The 25,878-nt window shown below is 40.6% G+C and overlaps 1 protein-coding gene across 1 annotated transcript in view; it reads left to right on the forward strand.

The window, feature by feature from the left end:
- The window catches only part of notch2 (notch receptor 2), a 153,227-nt gene that overhangs the window by 98,404 nt on the left and 28,945 nt on the right, over positions 1–25,878 (forward strand). The window contains exons 3-5 of the mRNA XM_034180208.1: positions 23,227–23,501; positions 24,174–24,381; positions 25,646–25,779. Coding sequence (XP_034036099.1) covers positions 23,227–23,501; positions 24,174–24,381; positions 25,646–25,779 — 617 coding nt within the window. The remainder of the gene's footprint in view (positions 1–23,226; positions 23,502–24,173; positions 24,382–25,645; positions 25,780–25,878) is intronic.

A 25,878-nucleotide genomic window follows, 5' to 3' on the forward strand; every position in this document is an offset into this window, starting at 1 on the left:
ATAGCTCAACGCCAGAACACCGTGACGGACGCAAAGGACTAAGTGAATCGGACGCCAAAAATTAAACATGTTTAATTTTTTCTGCATGGAGCACAGGACACAGAAAGGAAGTGGTATCAGTGCAAGTCAGGGCAAAGCAACGGTACTCAACGTGACGAGAAGCCTCCCTCACACCCTCACAATACAATGTTACCCGATGCCAATTTATGATTCCTGCTGGGTTCCATTGTTCCCGAAGTATAAATCACGCAGGATTGTTTTTGTGCCGTGTACACAATGCAGTAAAATTACACGCTCAAAAAGCGCACAGAAAAAAAAATGCTGATTGCGAGTAGCTGCTGCTTAAATTAAATTCTCTCACAGCTGTTTAAATAAAGTCTATAAAAGTCCTGCTCACAGACTGATTGTCAGAGACAGGACATGTCCACATCCAGTATAACTCCAGACATCTCCACATTTATACACGGACGGTTCGTTCGCAAGCACGCAGCTAGCGGTCAAAGGAAGAAAGATAAACTGTAACAGAAATTAGAGTGCAGACCTGCAGCCCTGCACAAGAATAAATATAAACTAGAAGAGAAATCAGAGTGCACAACCAAACTGCCTGCAGATCCTCCTCTACGTTCTCACCTCCTCTCTGCCCCCCTGCTGCGCACACCTAACACATTCCTGCATCGTCATGACGCCGTATGAAGCAACTTGAAGCGGGCCCGGTGGGAAAGGGGCTTAAGCAACTTAAAAAATAAAGTTGAATGATTCCATTTTTCTTTCCAAAATATGTCTTGTACACTCAAAGTAAATTATTGTAACTATAGTTACCTTTTCTGTTGGCACAGTATACATTCTGTTTATGTGTGAGGCTGCAATAATCATAAGTCCCTTTGGCTGCTCTCTCGTTTTCACTCAGGGTCGACACAGCAGACCTGAGGTGGATCTGCATGTTGATCTGGCACAAGTTTTACCCTGAATGCCCTTCCTGGTCTTAAGTCCATAGTACATGGAGAATGAACAGGGGAGACCTTGAACCGGAAGCAAGTGCACTGAACCGCTTGGCCACAACGCCTGCACAAAGCTGAAATAACAATATTGATAAACAGAATACTAATCCAGTTCTACCAACTAATAAACAAATTAACTTATGGATGTAAAATACTGATCTTTCCCCCCAAAAGCAGGGTTCTATCTAGGACAGAATCTCAATTAGAAAAAAATTCTCATCCTCCCATGGATGCACGTATGTCCCCAGACTTGATCCGACTTGAGAGTGTTCACTTCTAGATTGACAGCATATTTGAATTTTCTGTATGTTTGCATCTTTTTTCATATCTGAGGAATTGTTGGTCATTTTTGTGGCTCTCTTTCTATAGGTGTGACTATTCATATCTCAGTCTAAGTTTCAGCCACCTACGTCTGGAGTCAGAGAAACTCGTGGTCTGTCTGTCTGTCCGTCTGTCCTTTCATGTCCTCTTCAAGTCATTCGGGGGGTGGGTAAGGCGACTCGTGTGAAGCGCCTTGAGGCAGCATAGTTGTGAGTTGGTGATATATAAATAAATTGAATTGAACTGTTCAAGTCTTACTTTATGTGATGAAGCAGACGGAGTAGAGATGATACAAATGAAGAGAGAAGCTGGTAGACTGAAGCAGGCCACACACTTGTAGTATCTGCTACACATACCCACGGCTTATAGAACAGCCACTCGCTCATGAACACCCATGGGTCCAAGCCCAGTACTGTCCCCTTGTCCCACCACTTCGCCCTTTCCCTTCGTTTTGTACAGAATGTGCAAAAAATGGGAAAGGTTGAAGTGGTGGGACACAGGAAGAAATGGGCCATAGTGACACAGATAACATCTGAGCCCGGCATGTGACCTAAGCTAAACCCAACAGAGTCTAGAGTCAAGAGACTTACAGTGAGACCCACTGCTGTGATTTGTCTCTGTGTAATTTTTAAAATGTCTTATCTCCATCTGACTGCCGCACAATCACCACTGCAGATTTGGTTCAGACTTTCTGACCACATGTTAAGAGAGTCTTTGTGTCTGCGTGTGGCTGGAGGATCTGGGTCACCTTCAGCCCAAGGCAAGTTCACATAGAGGTTCTAATTCAGCTCAGCTTGTGAGGTCAGACAGACCTTACACAGCATGTATGTGTGTTTAACAGAACTGAACGTGCCAAGTGTCAAGTTCAGGACTTATCAACATGGTTTGCTGTCAGCGATCTGTTAGATTTGACTCTGTTGTTGAGGGGAACTGCGATAAGAACTGCACTCACTTTCTCTCACACATAAACACAAATCATGAAGCACACCAATGCTAACCAAGGTACTGGGAGTCTTCAGGGTTCAAACTGCAATCGCAGAATAGTGGAGAATGTAGCAACCATGACACAAACATGTACAATGAGGTGACAAGTGACTCTGCCACCTGTGATACTATGTGGACACGACAGTGTCTGACCAAACGCCTTTTACTCAGTCTGACCCAACTTTCAACCTTCCTTTTTCACAGTGTTTTATTTCCCTTATAAAATGAAACACTACGTATCGAGGTACATGAGCTATGAAACAATTATTATGGAATGCTTTGATTCATTGTGGTATTGTGGTATACCTGCTTCAGCTTTACATTCAGTTCACAATTTGTGAATACTGCTGTACCGGCTCAGAACAGGAAGGTTATGTTCTGCTGGTCGGACAACAGCTGGATTCTTCTTATGAGGTTCTTCTGTGCTGCCCCCAGTTGAAGAAAAGATGAGCACAGGCAGCATCAACGTACTGCAGCACACTCACAACCAGACATAACTCATCCGGGTTTATTACACAAGCCATTTCTTCCCCACACTATGTTGTTAAAGAAAATGATGACATACTGCAAATAAACATCTTTACCAATAACGGTAAATTTGTAAATTTTCTGGATGAGCTAAAACCCAAACAGGGTCATGTATTTTCATGAAATATGCATTTGAATGTAAGGGCCCATTCACACATAACACGACTGAGGCAGAATGGTGCACAAAGGAGGAGTCAAATGCCACTTGTGAAAAATCGGAGCCGCCTCAAATGCCTCCTACAGCTGTCACTACAACTATTCGCGCACACCAGCAGCTGAAAGACAGCGAGTGCCCTGCGAGTGCCCATTTGACTCCTCTCTCAGCAGGTGTTAGTCAAATTGCAGGTGCCACACTCAAACATCTAATACTGCTCGCTGGACACTTAGAAAAGGCGGCGCTACATGTGCAACATCTCATTTTTGAGGAAAAAAAAGTTTTGATCGATTGCAGTTTGTTTGTATTACACCGTTTGGAAAGAGTTGTCAATTGATTTAAACGGCGTTTCACTTTGAAGTTATTAATTCTGACTGGACTCTATCATTCTAACTTGACTTGGCAAAGAGCCACGCAACGTTTGGAGTCGTTTGAACAGAACGGAGGATGATTCTTGTTTCTTTCTTGCAGCAAGACAGGAGTCCAAGTTAGTCACTTTAATCCGCACAAAAGTGACTCACAATTGACATATTCAGGGATGGAAGTGGTGAAAAACAAAAAAAGCTGAAACCCAACACCACCAGCACAAAAATGTTTGAATTCTAGAAGCTCTGAAATGCAATCTGGGGCTATTCCAGACAATAAACTGCAGTGAGTGCACCATCCATTTTGGTGAGAAAAAAACCCAACTTTCCTTATTCAAATTCATTCCAGTAGTGTTCTGGCCTTACTAGGATGCAACAGTTTTCTAGCTTGGCAGATAGTTCTGGAGGAAATCACTGAAGAAATTAACAAATTGAAAATATGGTTTGACTGAAACAAATTGTCATTAAACTTAAGACAGTGATGGAGTGGAGGTGTAAAAGTCATTAGGTGTTCACAGGAAACAGTTTTTTATTTCTGTATTTATTTATGTTCATTGTTAGTTGGTTTGATCTTTTCTGTTGTTTTGTTTTATCAGGTTCTTTTTGTCTCTTTCTCTAAATTGTATTGTAGCATTATTAGCTATTATTACCACTATTCTTGTTGTTGCTATTATTATTATTATTATTATTAATATATAACTAAAAATAAATAATTAATAACAATAATAAAATAACAATTGACTCTTTTAGGACAACAAACGCTGAGCCATTAATTATTATACAGAAAACAAATGCTCACAAACGTGGTGAGGTGCGAACAGCTTAATGCTAACTGTAACATAGCCACCGTATCATGCACGCCTGTCCGACCGTGTGTCCCTCCCTACAGCAGGTGGAATGTTTCGCGGTTCCCCTTGTCGTATTTTGTTTGTGGATTTTCTTTCAGTTTCTGCTTCTTTCTCCCAATGTCATGTTATGTGTGAAGGGGTCCTAAGCAATGCCACTTTTGGTTCATTCAAATTTATCATTAGAAATTAATGTCTGATGTTAAAGAACAAATTGTATCGGATTAGACTGTGTGCTGCTATAGCACAGGTTGAGTTTGTTTTTACCTCACTGGAGAAGTTGAATGTTCCTGTAATGAGTCTCACTAGTCTCACGCCAACTTTTTAACTTTAATAGGCGTGTGAAGACATAAAAGCCGCAATGAGGTTAATTCACCATTAAAATTGAGCCATTGACTGGTTCATACTAAATTTACATTGATTTAGAGGTCTGTGTATACGAGGCCTGTTAGAAAACTATCCGACCTTTTTATTTTTTTAAAAACTATATGGATTTGAATCATGTGCGCTTGCATCAGCCAAGCTTGAACCTTCGTGCGCATGCGTGAGTTTTTTCACGCCTGTCAGTTGCGTCATTCACCTGTGAGCACGCTTTGAGTGAGCAGTGGTCCACCCCCCTCGTCGGATTTTTATTGTGAGGAAAATGTCTGAACGATTTGGAGCTTTGCTGCTCCTCCGCTCCTCTTTCCATGACAAAAACTCCTGTAACAGTGGAATGTGCCGAAAAAGTGCTATGTCCACCTCTCTTGCCATTTCTCTGGTAGTCAGACGACATCCCGGATAAACACAGCCTTCACTTTGGAAATGATCTGGTCGTTTCAGCCTGTCGATGGCCGCTTGAAGCACGGCGCGCCCTCCGCCATTGTTCGCCATCTTTAAACCGGTTGTAACACTTCTTAATCTGTGTGATCCCCATAGAATCGTCCCTGAAAGCCGTCTGAATCTTCCGAATGGTTTCCACCTGGCTGTCTCTCACAGTTGCTGGAAAAATTTGATGCAGCAAAGCTCCAAATCGTTCAGACATTTTCCTCACAATAAAAATCCGCCGAGGGGTTTGGACCACTGTTCACTCAAAGCGTGCTCACAGGCGAATGACGCAACCGACAGGCGTGAAAAAACTCATGCATGCGCACGAAGGTTCAAGCTTGGCTGATGCAAGCGCACATGATTCAAATCCATATAGTTTTTGCAAAAAATAAAAAGCTCGGATAGTTTTCTAACAGACCTCGTATGTCTGTTATTTTAAAATTGATTTTCCATTTTTCACTCAGTTAATTCTTACACCCCTCAGAATAATTTTGCCTGCGGTGTTGAGTGGATGTGTTTGAAGTGTTTCATTCTAAACACAAAATTTTTACTTTCAGAAAGACATGTACAATTTTTTTTAAAAGGTTTTATTCCAAAAATTCTACAAAAATATAAATTCCTTACTGCCAGCTTTTTCCTTTGAGAGGAAATCTTTTTGGTTGGACTGCCACATAATATCATGTTTGGAGAGTAGAGAAAGCACCCTGCATTCAGCCTTCTGTGTTATAAATTCTAAATCAGTCCCTGCCAGTCTATGCATAGTGTTGGTCCAGATATAGAAATTTCACAGCCCTGTAGACTTATTGTGGATTTTAAAAGAACCACAGTAACACTATAATAACAGAACAACATACAAAATCAGGCTGAAGAATGCTCACGTACACACGGCCCTGTGTTGAATACCACAGTCACCCAGATGAATGTTTTTAACATGTTTCTAAAGACGGTCTGAGATTCTACCACATGGCGCTCGGCTGGACTCCACCCATCCCTGCACTCCCTTCTTCTTTGTACTCTGATTCTGTTAGTTTTCAGTGCGCGTCTTGCATTTTCTCTCTGCTGTGTCTCTTTCTGTCATTACTTCTTTTGCTTCATTTTCCCACTGCCTTTTCACTTCCTCCAATTTTGACCTTTTTACAATTATATGCGTGCTTTCACACTCCCTCTGTTCTGTTGGTTTTGTTGCATTTGTTCGATATAAAGATTAAAATTGTAGTATGGAAAGAGGGCTTGTGCCAAAAACACACATTGTAAAAGCAGTATGGCACAATTTTTTTAAGCAATGGCTTCAGAATTACTGTCCAAGAAAGTTTCATTTTCTGTCATCCATTGCCAGACACGTCTGCACACTACATTTATCCTGTGTCAGTGCAAGAGAAATGTCTGGCACAACCTGCTATTATTCTGCAGTCGTTGAATAGTTGAAATAAATGGTCTGTTGTCTGGACGTGATTAATGACATTCCAATATTGCCTTAAGCACTCGAGGGCACTTGCTAAATATAGTGCTTTGTGGAGTTGTTACTTATTGGGAAACATTTTACACCAGGCTAATTTTTTTGCTTTTGCAATTCCTGTTTCTGTCTGTCTTTCATAAATGGCCTTCAAGATGGATCAGTTGTTATCTCAGTGTATCATTCGTAATGAAGTCCACACGGGAGATTGAAAGGTAGGAGAATGGACCAGTAAGTCACCAACATCGGATCTAGCACCTGAAAAAGTGTATCCTGAATGATGCTGGTAGAGATCTGAAGCTTCTTGGCTTCCCTTTTACTCCATGTTCCAGTTGGTCATAAAACTGCAGCCTTTCGATTTTCAGGCATCAGTAATGAAACCTCAAGCATGGGGTTGTGATTATTAATGAATCTGTTGAAGAACAACTGTCTGGCTTTCACTCTTAACCTGAATTAGTTGAGTTTACTAGAAAATTGCGTGGAAACCCGTTGCCTTAAACCGCTTTAGTTTTTACACAAGGTAAAACTAATCAGGTTAAGTTGTATTAACAAATCACAGTAGTAGTTGCTACTCAAAATCATTAGTTCACAGAAATGGTTTCTCAGTGGTGTATAAAATAACTATTTTAAGTTAAACATACGTAAACATATAACAAATAACATAATAAACATTATTAATCAATAGTTAAAACAATGTCTTAATATAAGTAATGTCTTCTCTTGTAATTTAATTAACTACTCCATCTTTATTTTGAGATTGTAATGCATTGTTTCAACAAATGTGTATGGAAGGGAAGGAATTAAAGAATACTGTGGCGAGCGGTATGGAAGCACAAGACGCTCTGAGCTTTTCTGCACTCTGCCGCAAGGAGGTGCCGTTTTATTTGCAACCCCAACAACACAGAAAATGGTGGAAAGCATCAAACGCAATACACTTTTCACTTATGGTGGCAACAGACACTTAACTAAACTTGACTAACTCAACTGAACTATTGAACACAATAAATCAGTAACACTAACCACACTGTTAAACTAACATGAAACACATTAACAACACTTAAAACTCTCAAAACCCTGTACTCCCATAATGCATTGCAGCATAACAGTTCACAGTCTTAGCAACCGGCCTGGCGATTGCTACAATATATTTAAATGTTCCAAAGACTTTTATTTAAAAAAATATTACGAAGGAACACCTCATGAACACCTTGTCAACCAAAAGACAAGTAAAAACAGCAAAAAATGCATTAAAACTGTACTGTAAAAAATGTGACAAATGTTTACTAAAAAAAAGGCAACAAAGTGACACATAATATAAATGAACAGATTTTAAGTTCTACAATTTTGTTTAAAAAGTATTTAATACATTAACTAAACCTAAACAAAAAAAGTAAGTGCATGTTAAAAAAAAGCAACAGTTGATTTAGTAATAGCACACCAAATGATGAGTTATATTGCCAAAAAATAACTTCAGTTTAGCTAACGTGTTCTCACTGGACCACTCTTTGGGCGAAACTAATTTCCAGAAAGTTATCAACAAATAACTAACTTGAAGCCTACATTCCACTTTCTTTAAGTCAGTGTTTCTTTCTAAAACCCACAGCCAAGTGTACACTGCGTACAGCGGAGAGAAAAAAAAAGAAGCAGCAGCACTTAAACACTAAGCTATTTTCAATGAACCGTCTTTTGACCAGAAAGTTATGTGTTGCTCTCAAAATCCACAGGTTTTGAATTTGAGCACAGCAAGCCATGAGCAGAAGCAGCAGGATGAGTGGAGTCTTCACACTTGACATGGTTGCTAGGTAGAATTTAAAATGGGCGCCTCCCCTCCCTTACAGAAACTTGAGACAAAAAGTTAACTCTGCTTAACATGATCATTGCACCGAAAATTTCAGTTGAATAGTGCAATCAACTAATTTAGTTTAGTAATGAGAATGCTTTTTTACAAAACACGAAAGAATAATTAATGATAACTCAGAAATTTAAGTTAAAACAAAATCTGGGTTAAGAGTGTTCGTTTGACACAGCTGCTGCTGAAGCTGCTTTCTCACCTGGCTGAGTTCAAGGCTGAGTTTTGCTGAGCAGCGTGTGAGCACGGCTCGCGCGTGTGTGTGTCCAGGCGGAGGTCAGCACACCGCTCAGTGCAGATCAGTACATCACTTTCCTCCAGAGGTAGATGGAGGTGTGCCCAGCCTGTCTCAGGCCGTCCGGATCTCATCACTGGCAAGCTCAGAGTGGCTACGAATCCACCGCTGACTAATCTGGACTTTTCCAAGTGGCGTGTCTGCTCGGAAGGTCTTGGTGCCAGACGCAGTCAGGTGAGAGCTGCTTGGATAAATTGGTCGAGATGCGCCAAGTTGTAGCTCAGCCTGCTCTTAAGGGACATAGTGCAAAACTGCCAGTTGTAAAAGTAGTTTAACTCTGATTTAGAAAAGTTTAAAGGGCTGGAGCCAAAATGCAAGACAGCTTAGCATGAACATGGTGTAGTTATATGATATTTATTTCTTGAAAATGTATGTTTTTTATTCTGAACCCAACATGAAGAATGAGCTGTCTGAGCCTTCTTATTATATATTGCACAAACAGTGTAAGTTGATCAGCAGACGTGTTCGCTGAGTTCTGCACTCGATGACCGTGACCACAGCAGTCTGAGTAGACCACCAGCCAAGGACCTGGGATGTGAAATGTGAGCTGGTTTATGCTCGCTCTCTCTCTCTCATATGCACTCTTTCAGTGTGATAGCCGCAGGGAAAGAGCACGATGGAGTTATTAGGGATGACTGAGACAAGAATAGTTGCTCCATGAGGTGGTGGTTAGGAGGAGAAAATTACCACTAAAGAAAGGATGGATGAGAGACTGAGCCTTAAAGACGGGAAGGCTGGGAGGGAGGAGGGTGGGGACATAAAATGAGTGAGTACAATCGACTTGTCTCTGTGACCAGTCAGGACAGGCAGAGGTCAGTGTGAGGTAAGAGGGAGAGAGAGGGAGGGAGGGAGGGAGGGAATTGGAGTGGGGGGGGGGGGTGTTGTGCGTGAGGTGGGGGCCTAATGGAAACCAGCTGTAGAAACCGGACACCTTGAGAGTTTGAGTGAAATGAGAGGTGGAGGAGTGAGAGAAAGACAGGGAAAGAAGGGTTGAAGGAAACTATACAGAGCAGGAAGGAGAGAGAAATGAAGAGGGGAAAAAGCCCTCATGAAGCAAACAATGAAAGCTATAGAGGAGCCAAGCTGCAGAAACTATGTCCATAGATTTGTTCGTGAAAGTAGAGCCGAGTGCGTCTCAGTACGTTCGTCCTCCTGAGAGCAAACGTCTGCAGTTTGTGCTGTGAAACTTGGCAAAAAGAAAAAACCAAAATGATGATGAAGCTGAGCTACTCACATGGTGCATTCAACAGTACGTTGGTGTGGTAGTTTACTGACTTATCTCTCAGTGAGACGCCGCTCCCTGACAATAACATCGATCATGCATAGCCTCATGTATTTGCCTCAGTCTGTAGCCGGAGGGCGACACTGAGCTCTCGATCTATCTGGCAGCCAGAGCTGAAGGACAGGGTTCTACCAGTGCCTGACGCCACGGCATTTGGTTTCTGTCAACACTGGTTTGATAGTGCCAGTTGAATTTAAGAAAGTTTCTCAAAGTATTACTTGAATATTTATGGTCTAGTATTGAGGGAAGTACTTTGCCCCTGGAACTATGTTGTAGAACATTAGCGTCTTGTGTCTTTGTCAAAATAATTTTCAGTATAAGTGTTACCTAAAACCAAGGGATGTTTATGCCAAGCACAAGAGACTTTATAATTTGGCCAAACATTTAAGTCAAACTTGAGATTAAAATTTCATCTGTGACTGAAGTGGAGATACCCAAATTTAAAATTGGTCACACAGTTGCCATGGTTTCCACAGTGCAAATGTGTGAAATTGTTCAGGTGAAAGGTAAGTGCAGCATGAACCTGGATGTGGCGGTCTTTGTCTGTTAATGCGAGGTGTGTCACAGGGCAGAGGGTCGTGTCATTACTCCGAGGGAGGAGGCAGACTGGCTGTCAGGAAGAAAAAAAAAAGAGAAGAAAGAAAGAGAACTCTGAAGAAGTGAATAAGGGAAACAGACATTCTAAAATGAAAGAAATAGGTAGAGAAAACACAGGGTTTTTTTTTAACCAGAATGGGCAGATTTTCAAAAGCAGCATATGCTCTGACGCCGTAGCTAGAATTAAAAGTAGCAAGACCATGCACAAATCTTTTAAGCAAGTTGTACTAGAATTCTGCACTAAGTGGATTTGATGAGTCATATAAAAGTATGTTTGCTTAGTCTAACTTTTCTGCATAGCTAAAGTGGGATGTGATCCAATAGTAAGTCCTTTCGCATCACCCTTCTTTTCATTCACAGCAGGTCCAAGGTGGAGCTGCATGTTGATTTGGCACAAAGTTTACACCAGATGCCCTTCCTGACACAACTCCATATTGGAGAAGGAGCAGGGTTGGGGTTTAAACCAGGAACCTTCCACACTGGAAACAAGCACACTTAACCGCTTGGCCAAAGATGCAACGCAACGCCCTTTTTTTAATGTTATGTCTAAGGTCAGTCATAACTGGGTCTAATCCAATCAGTTAGGGTTACGGTGGCCATAAATATGATGAAGTCTCTTGGGGTTAGTAATCTTATCAAACAAACACAAAGGTTTGGACACAAAGAGTCAAGGCAAGGAAAAGGTGAAAATGTGCAAAACAAAATACTAATACAACACATATTAAGCAGTAGAACTAAAATATTAAAAAGCTGGGTTACACACCAACACCACACACTATAAATTATGCATGCATTTAAATAAAATTCATGCAAACAGTATTATGCACATTAATGTATCAATATTGTGATACATATGGAGTATCAGACCAGTGATAAGTATCGAGCCCCGCCCTCAGTCCCTTCTATCCCTATTACAGTTTTCAGAAGAAATTTTGCTTTCACCCCTGTAAAGGGGTGGACCTAGGAAATTTTAGAATTGTTTAATTTTGTAAAATATGGCTTTAGTGGCGGGGAGTGGGGGTGGCTGTAACTTTCTACTTTAATTGATTCAGGTTTTTATTGTATGTGTGGTTTGTTTGACATCAGGTGAGTTTGTGGCTTTTAGGAGAGCTGAATGATCTTCAGTCTGACATGTTCCCTGACTTTCCCATGCTCTCACAACCTAATATCTTCAAGCTGCTTCAGGGTGGAGCGGCTAATAATAAACACACCATGTGACTGAACTTCACATTATTCCCATCTTTATTACTGTGTTCTTTCCTGCTCTTTGCTCTGTATTCCACAAAGCTCAGATTCTGATTATTTGTTCTTCTCTGCAAGCATTTTTACATGTTTTAGGTTTATTCATTTGTGAAACAAAAAACATTTTTTCCTTTGGAATGGTTGTGAAAGAAGATAATAATTTGTCAAAGCATGTTGGAGTGGAGCTCTGCTCAGACTCTGTTATCTGAGCCTCTCCGAGGAGGCAGCTTCAGAGGCCCGTGGGACAGGCTGCAGGTTTCTCTGTGTCACCCACAGTCCCCAGACAGTGTGTCTGCAGTGTCACGGGCACACACTGCAACAAACTGCTCACCCAAACTGCATTTAAAGGAAGTTACCTTATGACGGTTTTTGCCCAGTCACACAAGAACGCGACCAAATACTGTGAGAGGCAGAAGTGTTTAGTAAATGTGGGAGTCCTCTACAAAGACAGAGGAATAGAAAGTGACAGCTTGAAAACAGTCTGTAACATGTTATGAAATATTGTAAATTCATCTCCATTTTTTTAACACGAACATCTTTTACTGAGTCACTGAATGTATGAAGTAACTCCCTAAAAAATACTTCTTATTCAGCTCTGACACTTTGGCTTCTGATTTGTACAGGTGAGGACCAATGAACCCGTTCTTTTGGATGTGTCAGCATTTTTTAACATGAAAAACAACATGAAGACAAACCTTTCAATATGCTTTCAAAGCCTTTTTGTCCCCATGACAGGGACCTGGTGTCCACTGCTGCTTAGTACTGAAAGAGAAGAAAACAGACATGAAAAAGAGGTGTAATGAATATGTAGCTATGACACTATACCTTATTTGATGACACACACTGCATTTATACAGGAATTTATGTTTGTCTTTTTTTCCTCTTTCATACATTGAATGTAAAAAAAACAAAACAAAACAAAATTCAAAAATTAGGATAGATGTGTTGGAGTGTTATAAAGAAAGAGACGACCCAGTGTAGTGTTCCCCACAGATTGGGAATTTACCTGTGGGTGGCACAGCATGGCATGTGGAGCATGGCGGCATGGTGTGTGATGAGTGGGTTCAGGATAAACTAGTCAAAATAAGGAAAGCCCTCAATATCATTAACAAATAGTTTAGAAATTTGCATACGGAACAGAGACATGTCTCAATGAGACACGGTGTATTGACACAGACCCCCATTCAGGAAATCCCTTCTGCAGTTTGCAGCCAGCTAGCAGGCGAGCATTGAGGAGTAAGTACCGTCACTGACGAACTTTTCATCACGTCCACTGATACACCACAACGCATGACAGCAACATCCAATGTTTACAAAGCTGTTGTACAGAGAGGCGGAAGCTCTATCGTGAACACAGCGAACTTAATCAAACATTTGAAAAAGCACCACACTAAAGAGCACAAGGATTTTTTAGCCAGTGGCTGAAAGACAAAAGGAGCTGGGAGGAACAGTGCAACGATTTACCGAGACTGACTCCAAATATGAGTAAATTAAGTAGTTTTAGTTGTTTTTTGGTGGTTTCTTGTGGCATTTTAGAAATGCTGAAATGCGCTCATCTTTAAAACGGTGCATGTACTCGGGGTGGGTGTGCCATCTGGTGTTCAAGAGATGAAACTTCAGCCACTGACCGAACAGTGGCCCCGTTTACGTATACCATTAATCACATTTATTTCATTCTTTTACATTTGTGCATGTTTCAGCATTCCAAAGAGCTAATTTCTTAGAGAGAGAGGGAGAGGGAGAGAGAGAGCTATATTTTCTTCATAAAGTCTACGCCTTTTTTGAAAACCTGCCGTTTCTTTTTTCTCCACTTCCAAAGGAATCCAATTTATGAACTGAAATCATGTGAATCAGGTTTTTCTGAGTATCGGATTACTGAAGTGCATGTTAACATGAGAGATCAGATGATTACAGTTATCTGATTACTAGCCGTTATTTGATTATTATGGTCATATAAATGTGCTCCGCTGTGAATCAAAGAATCAAACACACCCTGTGACGATCGTTTCTGGCAGCATCAGAGGCAACTACAGACCCAAACAATGAGTCAGCACTTCTGTCTTTGTGCACCCTGCCCACTGCTGGAAGCTTCTGTTTATTACATAGCTTCCACCAGCAAAGCAGTTGAGAAAAGCAGTGAAGCTCAACTCTTTACTCAATAACAGCGTTGCCGTTAGGCTGTGGTCTTGGAAAATAAAGCAGTGCTGACTTATGGTTTGGTTTATAAATAAAATTAATGCTGATAGAATAACTCCATTAATGTCAATTCTGTCATTTGTACAAAGTTAAATATAACATATATATTTTAATGTTGAATAATGCACTAATTCTGAAATTTTGTAACAAACACAGACAGATGCCAAAGGGATTATTGGTAAAATGTACCTCCGCTGACACTGATTGGTTGACTCATTCATTCTGTGTAAACCAACATGGTAATGTGAGGTGTGTCGTGTGTTGGTGTTTACATAAATGTGCTTTTGTAAAATATGTCATTTTTTTATTTGAAAAAAAAAGACATAAAAAAAAAGCCAAGTTGTAATTAGATAACCATCTGATATAACTGGTGTCAAAATACATAGAACAATGCCCAGATGCTCAGTACATAAGCTGGGCTTACACTGTATGACGTTTGGCCCTTTTTCAGCCGATTTTTCAGTTGTGCGAGAAATTTTGGATCGTGCAGACTTTCATCTTAATCGCGCATGTAGTATCGTGTAGTATACATGGAGTAACGAGCTGTGTTTAACCTCTCACGACCACCTCCCGATCGGCAATCGTATGGTCGGATGAAAATCAAACCTGTTTTCGATATTCTGGTTGGCCATCGTGAGGGTATCCCGCTGCTGAAGCGCTACAAGTGTCCAACGTCTTGCACTGTGCATGTGCAAACACCGATGCGGAATTGGAGAGAGCATAAACAGTGGTCATCTCTTTGGGAGAGCAGCTTCAGTTTCTTTTCCCCCCTTTCTTCAACTCATGTAAAGTCTTGTATTGTTTGTTTGTTTTTTTTTTTTAACTTTGATGTCTCCCATCGAGAGTTTTTGTAAAAATAAGAAATGTAAATAAAGTTTGAAAAAAAAAAGCGCTTCTGTTTACGTTTTGCTTCTGGAACCACGAGTCGGACATGTGGGCTTTGAATGTACGAGGTCTGTGAGAAAAGTATCTGACCTTTTTATTTTATGCAAAAAATATATGGATTTGATTCATATGTTTTTACGTCAGCCAAGCTTGAACCTTCGTGCGCATGCGTGAGTTTTTTCACGCATGCGAGACAAAGAACACCTCCGTTTTGGAGTGTCAGAGGACAAGTTGGGACATGCCCAGCTCTCCACAATTTCTCTTATACTCACTCGACTGGTAAGCCACTGAAGCCGAGATAGGCATGTACCAACTTGTCCTCTGACACTCCAAAACGGAGGTGTTCTTTGTCTCGCTGCATCAGCGGCTCCGTCGTGACGCGTGAAGCCTCTGCGTGGCTTTCCATGACAAAATCTCTTGTTAAAAGTGAAATCTGCCGGAAAATGGCTGATGTCCAGCTCTTGTGATAACCAGAGAAATTGCACACGACGGTCCCGGATCGACACAGCCATCCGTTTAGAAATGATATGGTGGTTTCTGCCTGTCAATCGCGGCTCGGAGAGCGGCACGCCATGCGCCATTGTGGGCCATCCTTAAAGTGGTAGTAACACTCCGTAATCTCTGTGAAGCCCATAAAATTTTCACCGGAAGCCATGTGAATTTTCCAAATGGTTTCCAGCTGCCTGTCTCTAACAGTTTCTGAAAAAATTCTGATGGAACAAAGCCCAAATCATTCCGCCATTTCCTCGCAATGAACCAGTGGACCAGTGCTCACTCAAAGCCTGCCCACAGGCGAATGACGCAACCGACAGGCGTGAAAAAACTCATGCATGCGCACAAAGGTTCAAGCTTGGCTGACGTAAAAACATATGAATCAAATCCATATATTTTTTGCATAAAATAAAAAGGGTAGATACTTTTCTCACAGACCTCGTATAATGTGAGCAGTCAGATCGCATCAGACCATCGGGCCATATAGTGTGAGAACATAAATCGTGCACTTTTACACCGTGCAGTTTTGTCGTACAGTTTGAGCTTGAGCTGAGTACAATGACTGTAAATATCCTACAGTGTCTGCCTAGCTTTAGGGGCGAATACTGCCATGAACACCACTGGCCATTAGATGGCAGTAGAGACCGTGAAAACTTGCCAAAACAAAATTCCAGATAATCCGTGTCTGCTACATTTAAGATGCGTGGAATTTAATGAACGCAAACTGAATTTCAGACATCTTATATATATATATTACTCTGGAACAAAGACGACAGACAGTGTTTGAAATAAGCAGGACTCTAAATAGCAAACAGGAATTGATTGCAATGATTCTAATTGAAAATAATGCAGAAACAACCTGAGCTTCTTCTGGTATTTTTACATAAAGCAAACACAGTAACAGTGTTTATAAACCCAGAGAATATATTCATGAGAGTTTTAGGCACAATATACAAAGAGTTTAATGCTGTTGTCCGTGTGGAGCCTGATCAGAGCGTCTCAGATGCATTTCTTCAGTTGTGAATTTACTGACATTACCTATAATGCACTGCTGGGCACAGCATGTCCATGCTAAAACCTTTAAAATTAGTGCATTGCTTTAAAACTAAAGCATATATCTGATATTTTCACTTTATAAACTTCAGACATAATGTTAATTTAAATAACTTGTCCGAAATTAGTTTGGTTAAAATTTTAACCATAAGTTAAAACTGTATGCCTCTGAATGACTTGGGTGATATTGCTAGCGTATCAGTATGGGGTTAAAAGAAATGAGCTTTTTTTCTTTTCTGTGACCAGTTCTCCTTTGCCTGCAGAGGATAGAGCAGTTTCTTTTAGAACCAGCTTCCCTCTGTTTACGGAGGATAGAACTGCGCATCTACTATAAAACATTTAACAAGTAGGTACTCAACTGATTTTAGATTTCATAAATGTTTGTAACTATTCAGCTTTGTTTACCTTGTCTGCAAATTACGTTAGCGGTCTAAAAATTATCGGACCAAAACTTAGCGGAAGATAATTAGTCCGATAATGGTTTTCAAAGTTGTCTGAAAAGCTAATGTGATAATGAAAACATTATCTTCGATAATTAGCAGTTAGCTGATTAGCGGAACTGGGCCCACCACTGCTGAAATGCGACAACCAGCTCATGACTATTCACGTGTTGATCTCAAATAAACACAGGTTTTTTTGTTGCACACGTGGGTGGGACGTGTAAAAACCATAGAATCTAGATCACGAGCTGGCAGTTTGTGAAGAACCAACTGCCTGCTAAGCCACAGCGGTGGTGCTACATTTAAAACAAACAAAAAACAAAAAAGAAGTCCATCTGAAAAGATACTTTGGAGTTTTAAGTACACATAAAGATGTACACATATTACATTTTCCACTGCTTTCATTTAGTTTCTGCCACCTTTGAGTCAACAACTTTGAGATGACTCCACCTCAAATACTTCTGCTTTTTAAACTTCTTCTTTGATATCTGGAACCCCAGTTTGCCTTCTCCATGAAGCTCAGCTTCTTCTTTTTCTCTCACAGCTTACTGGCCAACAGTAGCTCAGGGTCAGAGTTGGTCATTCTTCAACTGTGTGATTGATTTGTGTGTGTGTGTGTGTGTGTGTGTGTGTGTGTGTGTGTGTGTGTGTGTGTGTGTGTGTGTGTGGTTAACGGCGTGTTGATGGATCCTTGACAAAGATAACTTTCTTGATCTCTAACTTTGTCTGATGAGCCTGCTGCCGTCCCGTGTGTTAATATTCTGATGTTCTGATGTGGTTCCTCACTTTATAAGACCGAACACATTAGTTGAGAAAACTTAAAAAGTTTCAAGACAGCTGGCAGCAGACTTTGTGAGCTTACTCACTTTAAAAGCATTAGTGAGATGTTTCTAAGTTGAGTAAACTCAAGTTTGTGCAACCAGTCACCTTTAGTCTTTAAGATTTCTTTCTTCTTTATTTATCTATTTATTTATATATTGAGCAGTTATTCTTCTTTGGATGTGTAATATGATGCCTTTGTCTCACCCTCATTGCCACCATTGATTTATATTTGATCACGATGCTCATAGCAGCTTTCGTTGAGCTGTGCAGTGAGTGACAGATCAGCCTGTGGTTTCTCTGGGAAGATTTCTGGTGTGAATATGTTGTTGCTGTGTGATGTGGTGAGTTCCACATTACTGAATAAAACTTTTTTCATTAACTCTCTGAAGCATGCAGGTGGCAGAGCGGCCCATGAACTACTTTGGTGACCCTGAGAAAAAAACCAGGAGCATCCAAAGGAAAACCTCTTCAGGAACTTCAGGATTTGATTCAATTATGATTCAGAGCGCTAATGTACTTACACAATAACAGTAGTGGGCACAGCTAACCAAAACGTTTGCTTCAATAACTGCTAATCTGCTAACTGAAAAGTTAACTTTTTTAACGCTATAAAAAGTGATCACAAACAAAAAGCCAGAGCTTCTGTCTTTATGCACCTGGCCCACCACTACAAAAAAGCAACATTTACTTTCAACATGCTTCCACTCAGATAGTGGGCAGGAGACATGAAGCGCAAAGCACCTTTCACTCATGGTTTTGTTGTGAAAGTGTAGGAACATGGACCCACAACAGGGGGCGTAAAAGAACGGGCAGTGGATAAGCCAAACAGTAACAATTTAATGTTGTAAATTGTGCACAACGGAATACAGACAACAAGCAGTTTGGAGCTACAGTCAATTACACGTTGGGTGACATGTGGGCAGGCTTGAGGATAGGAGACGCCTGTCCAGAACCGAGCCGGATCCCACATGGCCCTCACCGCCAACGGATCTGAAGAACACCGGAGCCGCTAAGTCCTGGGTCCCCAGGTGGTCACCGTCTCCAGCTGTCAGACCTGGTACTGCTGGCAGAGAACAGAAACAGCACAGGTGAGTGTGAGTACGCACACTCAGTAATCCAACAGTCTGTGTTCTTTTGGGAGGGAGCACCTCCACCTCCAGTCACACACTCGTGCAGCTCCTGTCTAACCACTTATCTGGTTGGGGTGTGAAGCGAAGCCGTCGCTGATCACACCAAACGCCAATCCCACAGATAAGGCAACACCACAGGAAAACGGCTGCAAAGAAGTTCAGACTATTAGTCAGCGTTAAATACAGCAGAGAATATTATCTCCAAGGTAGCTGTCACTCCCAGTGGCTCCGACGCCCTCTCGTGCTTGAAGCCCGCACTCCAAGCAGGGCGCCATCTGGTGGTGGTGGGCCAGCAGTACCTCCTCTTCAGCGGCCCACACAACAGGTTTCATTTAAAAGCAACTAATTCCAGACAGTTTATCAAAATCAACAGCAACTCTATCATTTTAACAAAGTGAAAATATGATATTGTGCACATTTTTTTAAGTAATGCACTAATTCTGAAAGTTTGAGCATTTAACAGACACATGCAAAAAGGCATTATGGGAAATTCAAATATCTGCTCTCATTACTTCCTCCCCTCCCAGTTAAAATGCATCTTCTGGATGTGAATACATCAACTGTAATTTGTATGTGGTACTGAGGTTTGAAATCCCACAAAATGTCGCAAAATTTCGGCGAGTTCGCATTGAGACTGTCTGATCAGGCTGCAATTTAACCGCTGCACACAGACAACAGCATTAACGTCATCCCAACATAAAACTCTTTGTATATTGTGCCTAAAACAATATATGATCTGGGTTTATACACGTTGTTATTGTGTTTGTTTTATGTAAACCTGTGAGAAGCTCGGGTTGTTTCACCGTTATTTACAGTGGGCTGGGAATCGCTATCAGCCGCGATCGCTTCTTGTTCATGTCATTCTGGAGGAAACTGAAGTTTGCTCTTTAACATTCTGCTTATTGTCCTTTACAGCACTGTTTGTTCCAGAGTTTTATATATACAGTGGTCCCTCGTTTATTGCGGGAGTTACGTTCTAAAAATAGCCCGCAATAGGCGAAATCCGCGAAGTAGTCAGCGTTATTTTTTACAATTATTATAAATGTTTTCTCAAACAGGCATTAACATTTTCTCACTTTTCTCTCGTGTGTAAACACTCTCAAAGTTCAAGCCTTAGTAGAAAAATAAGACCAACCTGTTTTCAGGCCCAAACATTTTTTTTTAGAAATAAAAATAGAATGTTTTCCTATAAATAATTATGATGCTTTTAGAACTAACAAATTAAATTTTAATGATCAACCTACGAGGTTGGACACATAGGAAATTATTAATAGTGACTGACCAGTATTTCACAGTTCCTCTGATCGCACCTCTTCGTCCTGGCGCCGCTCCGCTGTCGCGTCTTTTTCCACTAAGTGACACCTCGGTGCAGGTGTCTTTTTCTGAGTGAAGAACACAGTTATGGGTAGTTGTTGGCACTCTTTTTTCTTCTGGGTGAGAAGATTCTTATAAACAGACACGCAGAACACAATGCGCATACTCTCCCTTCGCAGTGCCGCGACCGGCCTGCTTGATGAGGATGCAGAACACAGTGCGCTGTAATAAAAAAAAAAAAAGCATGCAAAATTGGTCGAAAAAAATCCGCGAAACTGCGAAAATGTAGTGGACATGAAATATTTGGAATATTTGTTTTAGCAAGTTTTCAGGCTCTCATGCAGCAGTCTCTTATAAATGTTATAAAAGGCACAAAAATTACATTTTGTTCATATAATGTTCATTGGCAATTGTCGTCATGTAGTTTCTCAGTGTTATTTTGACTGCAGCAACTCTCTGGTGCGCAAGGGATTATGGGATATCTCAATAGAGCGAATTGTGGTACTTTAAAATGATATACTGAAATAAACAACAAAAAACATGCCAATTTTGACACCCCCTGTAAAGTTACTATAACTTGTGTGTTGGTTTTTACAATGTGTGTGATTGGTGATGCACTTATATTGTGACATTATGAGCGTAAAATTGCGTTTGAGATTCACAAATATGTTGGTCTATTCACACTCCCATCCAGTAGATGGCAGTGTTCTCTTTCCTTTTGAAAGGGTGTCGGAGGAAGTGATGAGAGCAGATCATTTGAATTTCCAATAATGCCTTTCGGCACGTGTCTGTTTAACGCTCAAACCTTCAGAATTAGTGCATGACTTAAAACAGTTGGCATTAATTTCGATAAACTGTCTGGAATTAGTTGCTTTTAAATGAAACCATGAGTGAAGGTTGCTTTGTGCTTCATGCCTCCTGCCCACTGTCTGAGTCAATGCATGTTGAAAGTAAATGATTTTTTTTTTTCTTTTTTGCAATAGTGGTTAGGAGCCCGGCCTGCCTCCTTCTGCTGGGGGAGGACTGAGCTCTTCACAGCGGTCTGATTATTGCAAAACACTTGACAGGAATTAACATGTAGGATTTTAGGTTTTACAGGTGTTTGTGCCCGTTGAGCTTTACTCACTATGCCAGCAAAAAAAATGTTAGCGGACTGAAAGTTAGCAGAAGCTAATTGGTCCACTGATGGTTTTCAAAGTTAGCTGAAAAGCTAATCCACTATTGAAAAAGTTAGTTTCTGTAATTAGTAGTGATGGCAATTTTGAAGCCTTATGAACCAATGAGCCACTGCAACACAACTGGCTGAAAATCGACACACTGCCTCGATGCGTTTGATACAGTTTGAAGGGTGACATATGCTGGATTGCTTTGAGAATTACCTTGAGCGAGTGCCCTGACAAATGTTTGCATTAATTCATGACTGATGTGGTTTGTTCTTGAAAAATAATAATAATAAAAATGTCATATGTATTATTGTGTCTTTTTAATGTAATTAATAGTCCCTACAGATGCACACATAATGGTTATGAAAGCCTTTATTGTAGAATATATGTAGATTTGTGTTATCATTCCTCAAACTATATTTGGATAAAATGTGACGGGAAAAGTGAGAAAGACGTGCTTCTGCACCTGGTGCTCATGTTACTGTAATTAGTAGAATAGAGGGGATAGGAGATGGTGATTGTGCAACTTTCATCAATTTTTATTCAAAAAAAGAATAATTTCAACGTTGCTGGACTTTAATCGGCTGCTCTTCTGCCTCACCACCTCTCCAGCTTTGGAGAAGACCCGTTCGCATATTTTTTTGCCATCCTCTGTAAATTGGGATAGACTGCGGCTCATGTCGCCCAGTATTTGAGCCGGTCTTCTCCTCTGGAGGTGGGCATATGTTGGGTCAAACCTTTGTAGTAAAGCCCTGAAGGCTTTGCTCTCCACTATTTTGAACGGTTGTGCATCTTCCACAACATAGTCCACCAGTGCCTCATCCAAATCAGCTTGTCTGCCTTTAATGAAAATACAGTATGACATTCTGAGCTATTTTTGTTTATGAGTATGTTTTAATCTTAGATAAAGAATAAAATACAGGTTACATGGTCTGATTCCTGCTCCAGGAGCAGCAGGAGCAACAGCCATTGATGTCTCAGGATGTTTGGACCTCAGGTGTCATTGAAGACGTATTGTTACTGTACCTCAACTCTTGAGCACAAATCAAGCACTTGACCTTTTTGGGGCTTATTAAATCAAAGTGCTCCCAAGCAATTGATCATGCTCTTTTTGGAACTGGCTCGTCCATGTCTCTTCCTCACCACTACTCACTCTCTCTCACACACACACTCACCTTTCTCACACCGTCTTCAGTCGCTCAGCTCAGTCTCTGATCTACCTATAATATGTAGTCTAACCTATAACCTATGTTGATGTACTGTGTGAATAAATGTTGCATATGAATGGATGCCTGTTGTGTATGGTGTGTCTTTCTGTGTTAGATCCTATGTAGCTAACTATAGTAAATTAACTCTAAACTAGACCTAAATATAAACTAATGCTTTCCTTGGCTCCGATTCACGTGGGTAATTGGCAATAACAGTGTCACTAGCAATCTCCTCCTCTCAAAAACCCACGGTTTGAGCTGCGATTCAGATCTCATTTAAATACTTGGTGGGTCGTATTGACACGCCCAGATTACTCGAATTTTCCGCAAAGCTCGACACGTGGTGTGACGTAACGAGGCCTCGCTCACAGTGGTCACATGATGGGGGCATGCTCAAAACGCTGCTCACTGACACTTCTGGTTCAAAAAGCTCGATGCTGTGTCGAGCAGACTGACTCGAGCTTAACATCACTACTAATTAGCGGTTAGCTGATTAGCGGAACTGTGCCCACCACTGCGGAACTGTGCCCACCACTGCACAACAAGTACATCACCGGTCTAAAAAATGATGAGTCAAAGCAGAAACACAGGTTTACATAAAAGACATGAATAATGTTCATTAACGTAGCCAGCAGCCGCATTCCAACCTCAGTCATTAATGTTTATAAAATCAGTTATTGTCATTTGTGAACTGGTTCAGGATCATCCACGTTCGCTTCACCATACATCTGAGAACCAAGTGTTTTCCCCTCATCCCTACTTTGCATGCCACTTGATGAATTTGTGGTTCTGTGTGTTTCCAGCTGTGCACCAGGCTTCTTGGGTGAATATTGCCACCATAAGGACCCTTGTCTGCCTGGATTCTGCCAAAATGGAGGAAACTGTTCTGTGTCCATGTCAGCTGGAGTACCTGTGCCGGGGAACCCCACCTGCACCTGTCCTCTTGGCTACATTGGACCACATTGTCAAATTCCTCAGAATTCCACATGCTACCCCAACAATCCCTGTGCCAATCGAGGTGTCTGCACACTGCTGTCCCTTGACAAGTACAGGTGCCAGTGTCCCAAGGGGTGGACAGGTGAGACACTTTTTTCCCATAGGGGCAAAGGTTTGTTTGATGTTTGTTTTCTTCATGACTAGAACATTATTCATTTATTTATTTAATTATCACAGATACAAGTGCTACCAAAAATGGTGTGGCTTACAGCTGACACTGTCTGACCTCCATTCAATCTTTTCATTTCTTGTGCCGCTCTGGGATTTTGAGTTTGTCCCTTGCTGTTAATCTTTTAGTATTATTATGTTTGTGATCCATTTTATGTTTTTAGTTGTTTTACTATTTTATGTACTGTTTGTACAGCACTTTGGTCAGCAGATGCTGTGTTTAAATGTGCTTTATAAATTTAATTTACTTGCTTACTTTATTTACATTAAAGGCTTTTCTTGCTGCTTGACTGATTTAAATGACATATATATATAGAGAGAGAGAGACAGAGACACGAACATACATCATTTGTGTGTCACCACAGAAAGTGTGTAATGCTGTCCTGGTCTTATCTATGTTTTAACCCGCTAAAATTCTAAATGGTTTCCAGACAAGGTTAATTTTGACTTTATTGGCAATATAAGACTGTGAATTGTGTACTTGAATACTAAATATAGCGGTGCTGAAAAAAATCCTTTTTATGACAATTGTGAAAGGAAGGTTTCTTCAGTGAAACTTTGTTCTTTACTTCCTATTCATTATCAGGTCCACGGTGTGAGTATGAGGACAGCTGTCTGTCTGCTCCCTGTGCCAACGGCGGCTTGTGCAGCTCTTTGCCTGGTGGTAGCTACACTTGTTCCTGCCCTCCTGGATACATGGGTCCTCGTTGCCTTAATGACACAGATGAATGTGCTGCCACATCCTCCTTATGCCAAAACGAAGGACTGTGTATCAACACCCCTGGCTCCTACAAGTGAGAAAAAAAATGTTAATGTCTTAAAATGCAGGGAATAAAGTTCTTCATCACTACATTGGATTTCTGTCAGTAGGACATATGAGATTAATGCAGATCGGGTGGGTCGTCACAGTGGCACTACCAGGTTACCAGGTTTTGTGGGTATTAGTATAGGCATTAGCACCATACAATTACATACATTTTCATCAACATCTCAATGATTTTAAGTGGCCATATTTGCAGATAAAAATGTTTTTTTGGTAAGTTTGCCGTGTTGTATGTATTTGCTGTAAATATGTTAGTACCAGTAGTTAATTTGAAGCAGTAGTATTAAGTAGTGGAACGATTGTACCATAATGAAAAACAGTCTGAGCTTCATAAATTTGCTGTTGGGAATTGTTAAATTTCACCATTGTAAAAAGTCTACTTTCATTTTGGGTAGAAATATAAATATGCACCGCCAAGCTAATTTTGATGAATAGTTAGTACATGGCTACTTTAAAACGTTATTTTTAAGTCTTCTTCTGGTGATGCACTTGGCCACAAACCTTCCCCTGAACAGAAGTGCTTAAACCAAACCAAACACAGGCTTTAATTCATGTCCACAATTAGCTACGGTAGGCTATGACTGAATTTGTGTTGGAAAAAAAAAAGCAAATAAAATCTTTAAATTATAAAACTTATTTTTTGCACATTGTTTTTTGGGGTAAAATTAATAAGTAACATGCACTGAAAAGTAATGTATATGGTTCAATATGTATATGAATAAAACTGTCAAGTCTTGTGTCCATTTTATTTAATATATTTAAAATATTTTTGTGAATTGTCTAAAAGACATTTGAAAAGCTGCCCCCTTAAAACTGGTCTGGAATATTTATATGAAGTGTTGGTCAAAACCTTTTTACAGTATGATGTAGGAAACAGCAGCAATGGTTGGTCGTGTGGCTGTAGGTCTACTGAAGTATAATCCTGTTTAGCAAAACACTCAATGTACACTTTTTTCTCTGCTGTTTCCACCTGCTTTTGCATTAAAACCTATTGGAAATAACTGACCACGCAGCAAACTAAAGGGCTCCTGTGACTTGGCCTGAAAACAAAACTTTAAGCCGAAAGAATTTTTTTTTTTGCTTTAATGCCTAGAAACGTTCAAAATGATTACATGATTTAAAAACTTAAAGCTGGTTTAAATTGCTAATAGGTACAATCAATAAGTAAGTTCCGTAGTCAGTGTCAGATATTGTCTGTCTCGTCTGAGGCTAATGAAATGATTTGGACTCTGCAGGTGTAACTGTGCCCTGGGTTTTACGGGTCGACACTGTGAAAGTTCATACGTCCCTTGCTCACCTTCACCGTGTCTAAATGGGGGAACTTGCCACCAGACGTCTGATTTCAGCTACTGGTGCCATTGCCTTCCAGGTATGTTTCTGATGCTGAAATGTCCAGACTCCTGTTCCTCTTTTGAGTTGCTCAGACTGAGTATCAACTATGATATACTTAATGTAATACAACGCTAAA

This window comes from Thalassophryne amazonica, chromosome 10 (assembly GCF_902500255.1).
Source record: "Thalassophryne amazonica chromosome 10, fThaAma1.1, whole genome shotgun sequence".
NCBI lineage: Eukaryota > Metazoa > Chordata > Actinopteri > Batrachoidiformes > Batrachoididae > Thalassophryne > Thalassophryne amazonica.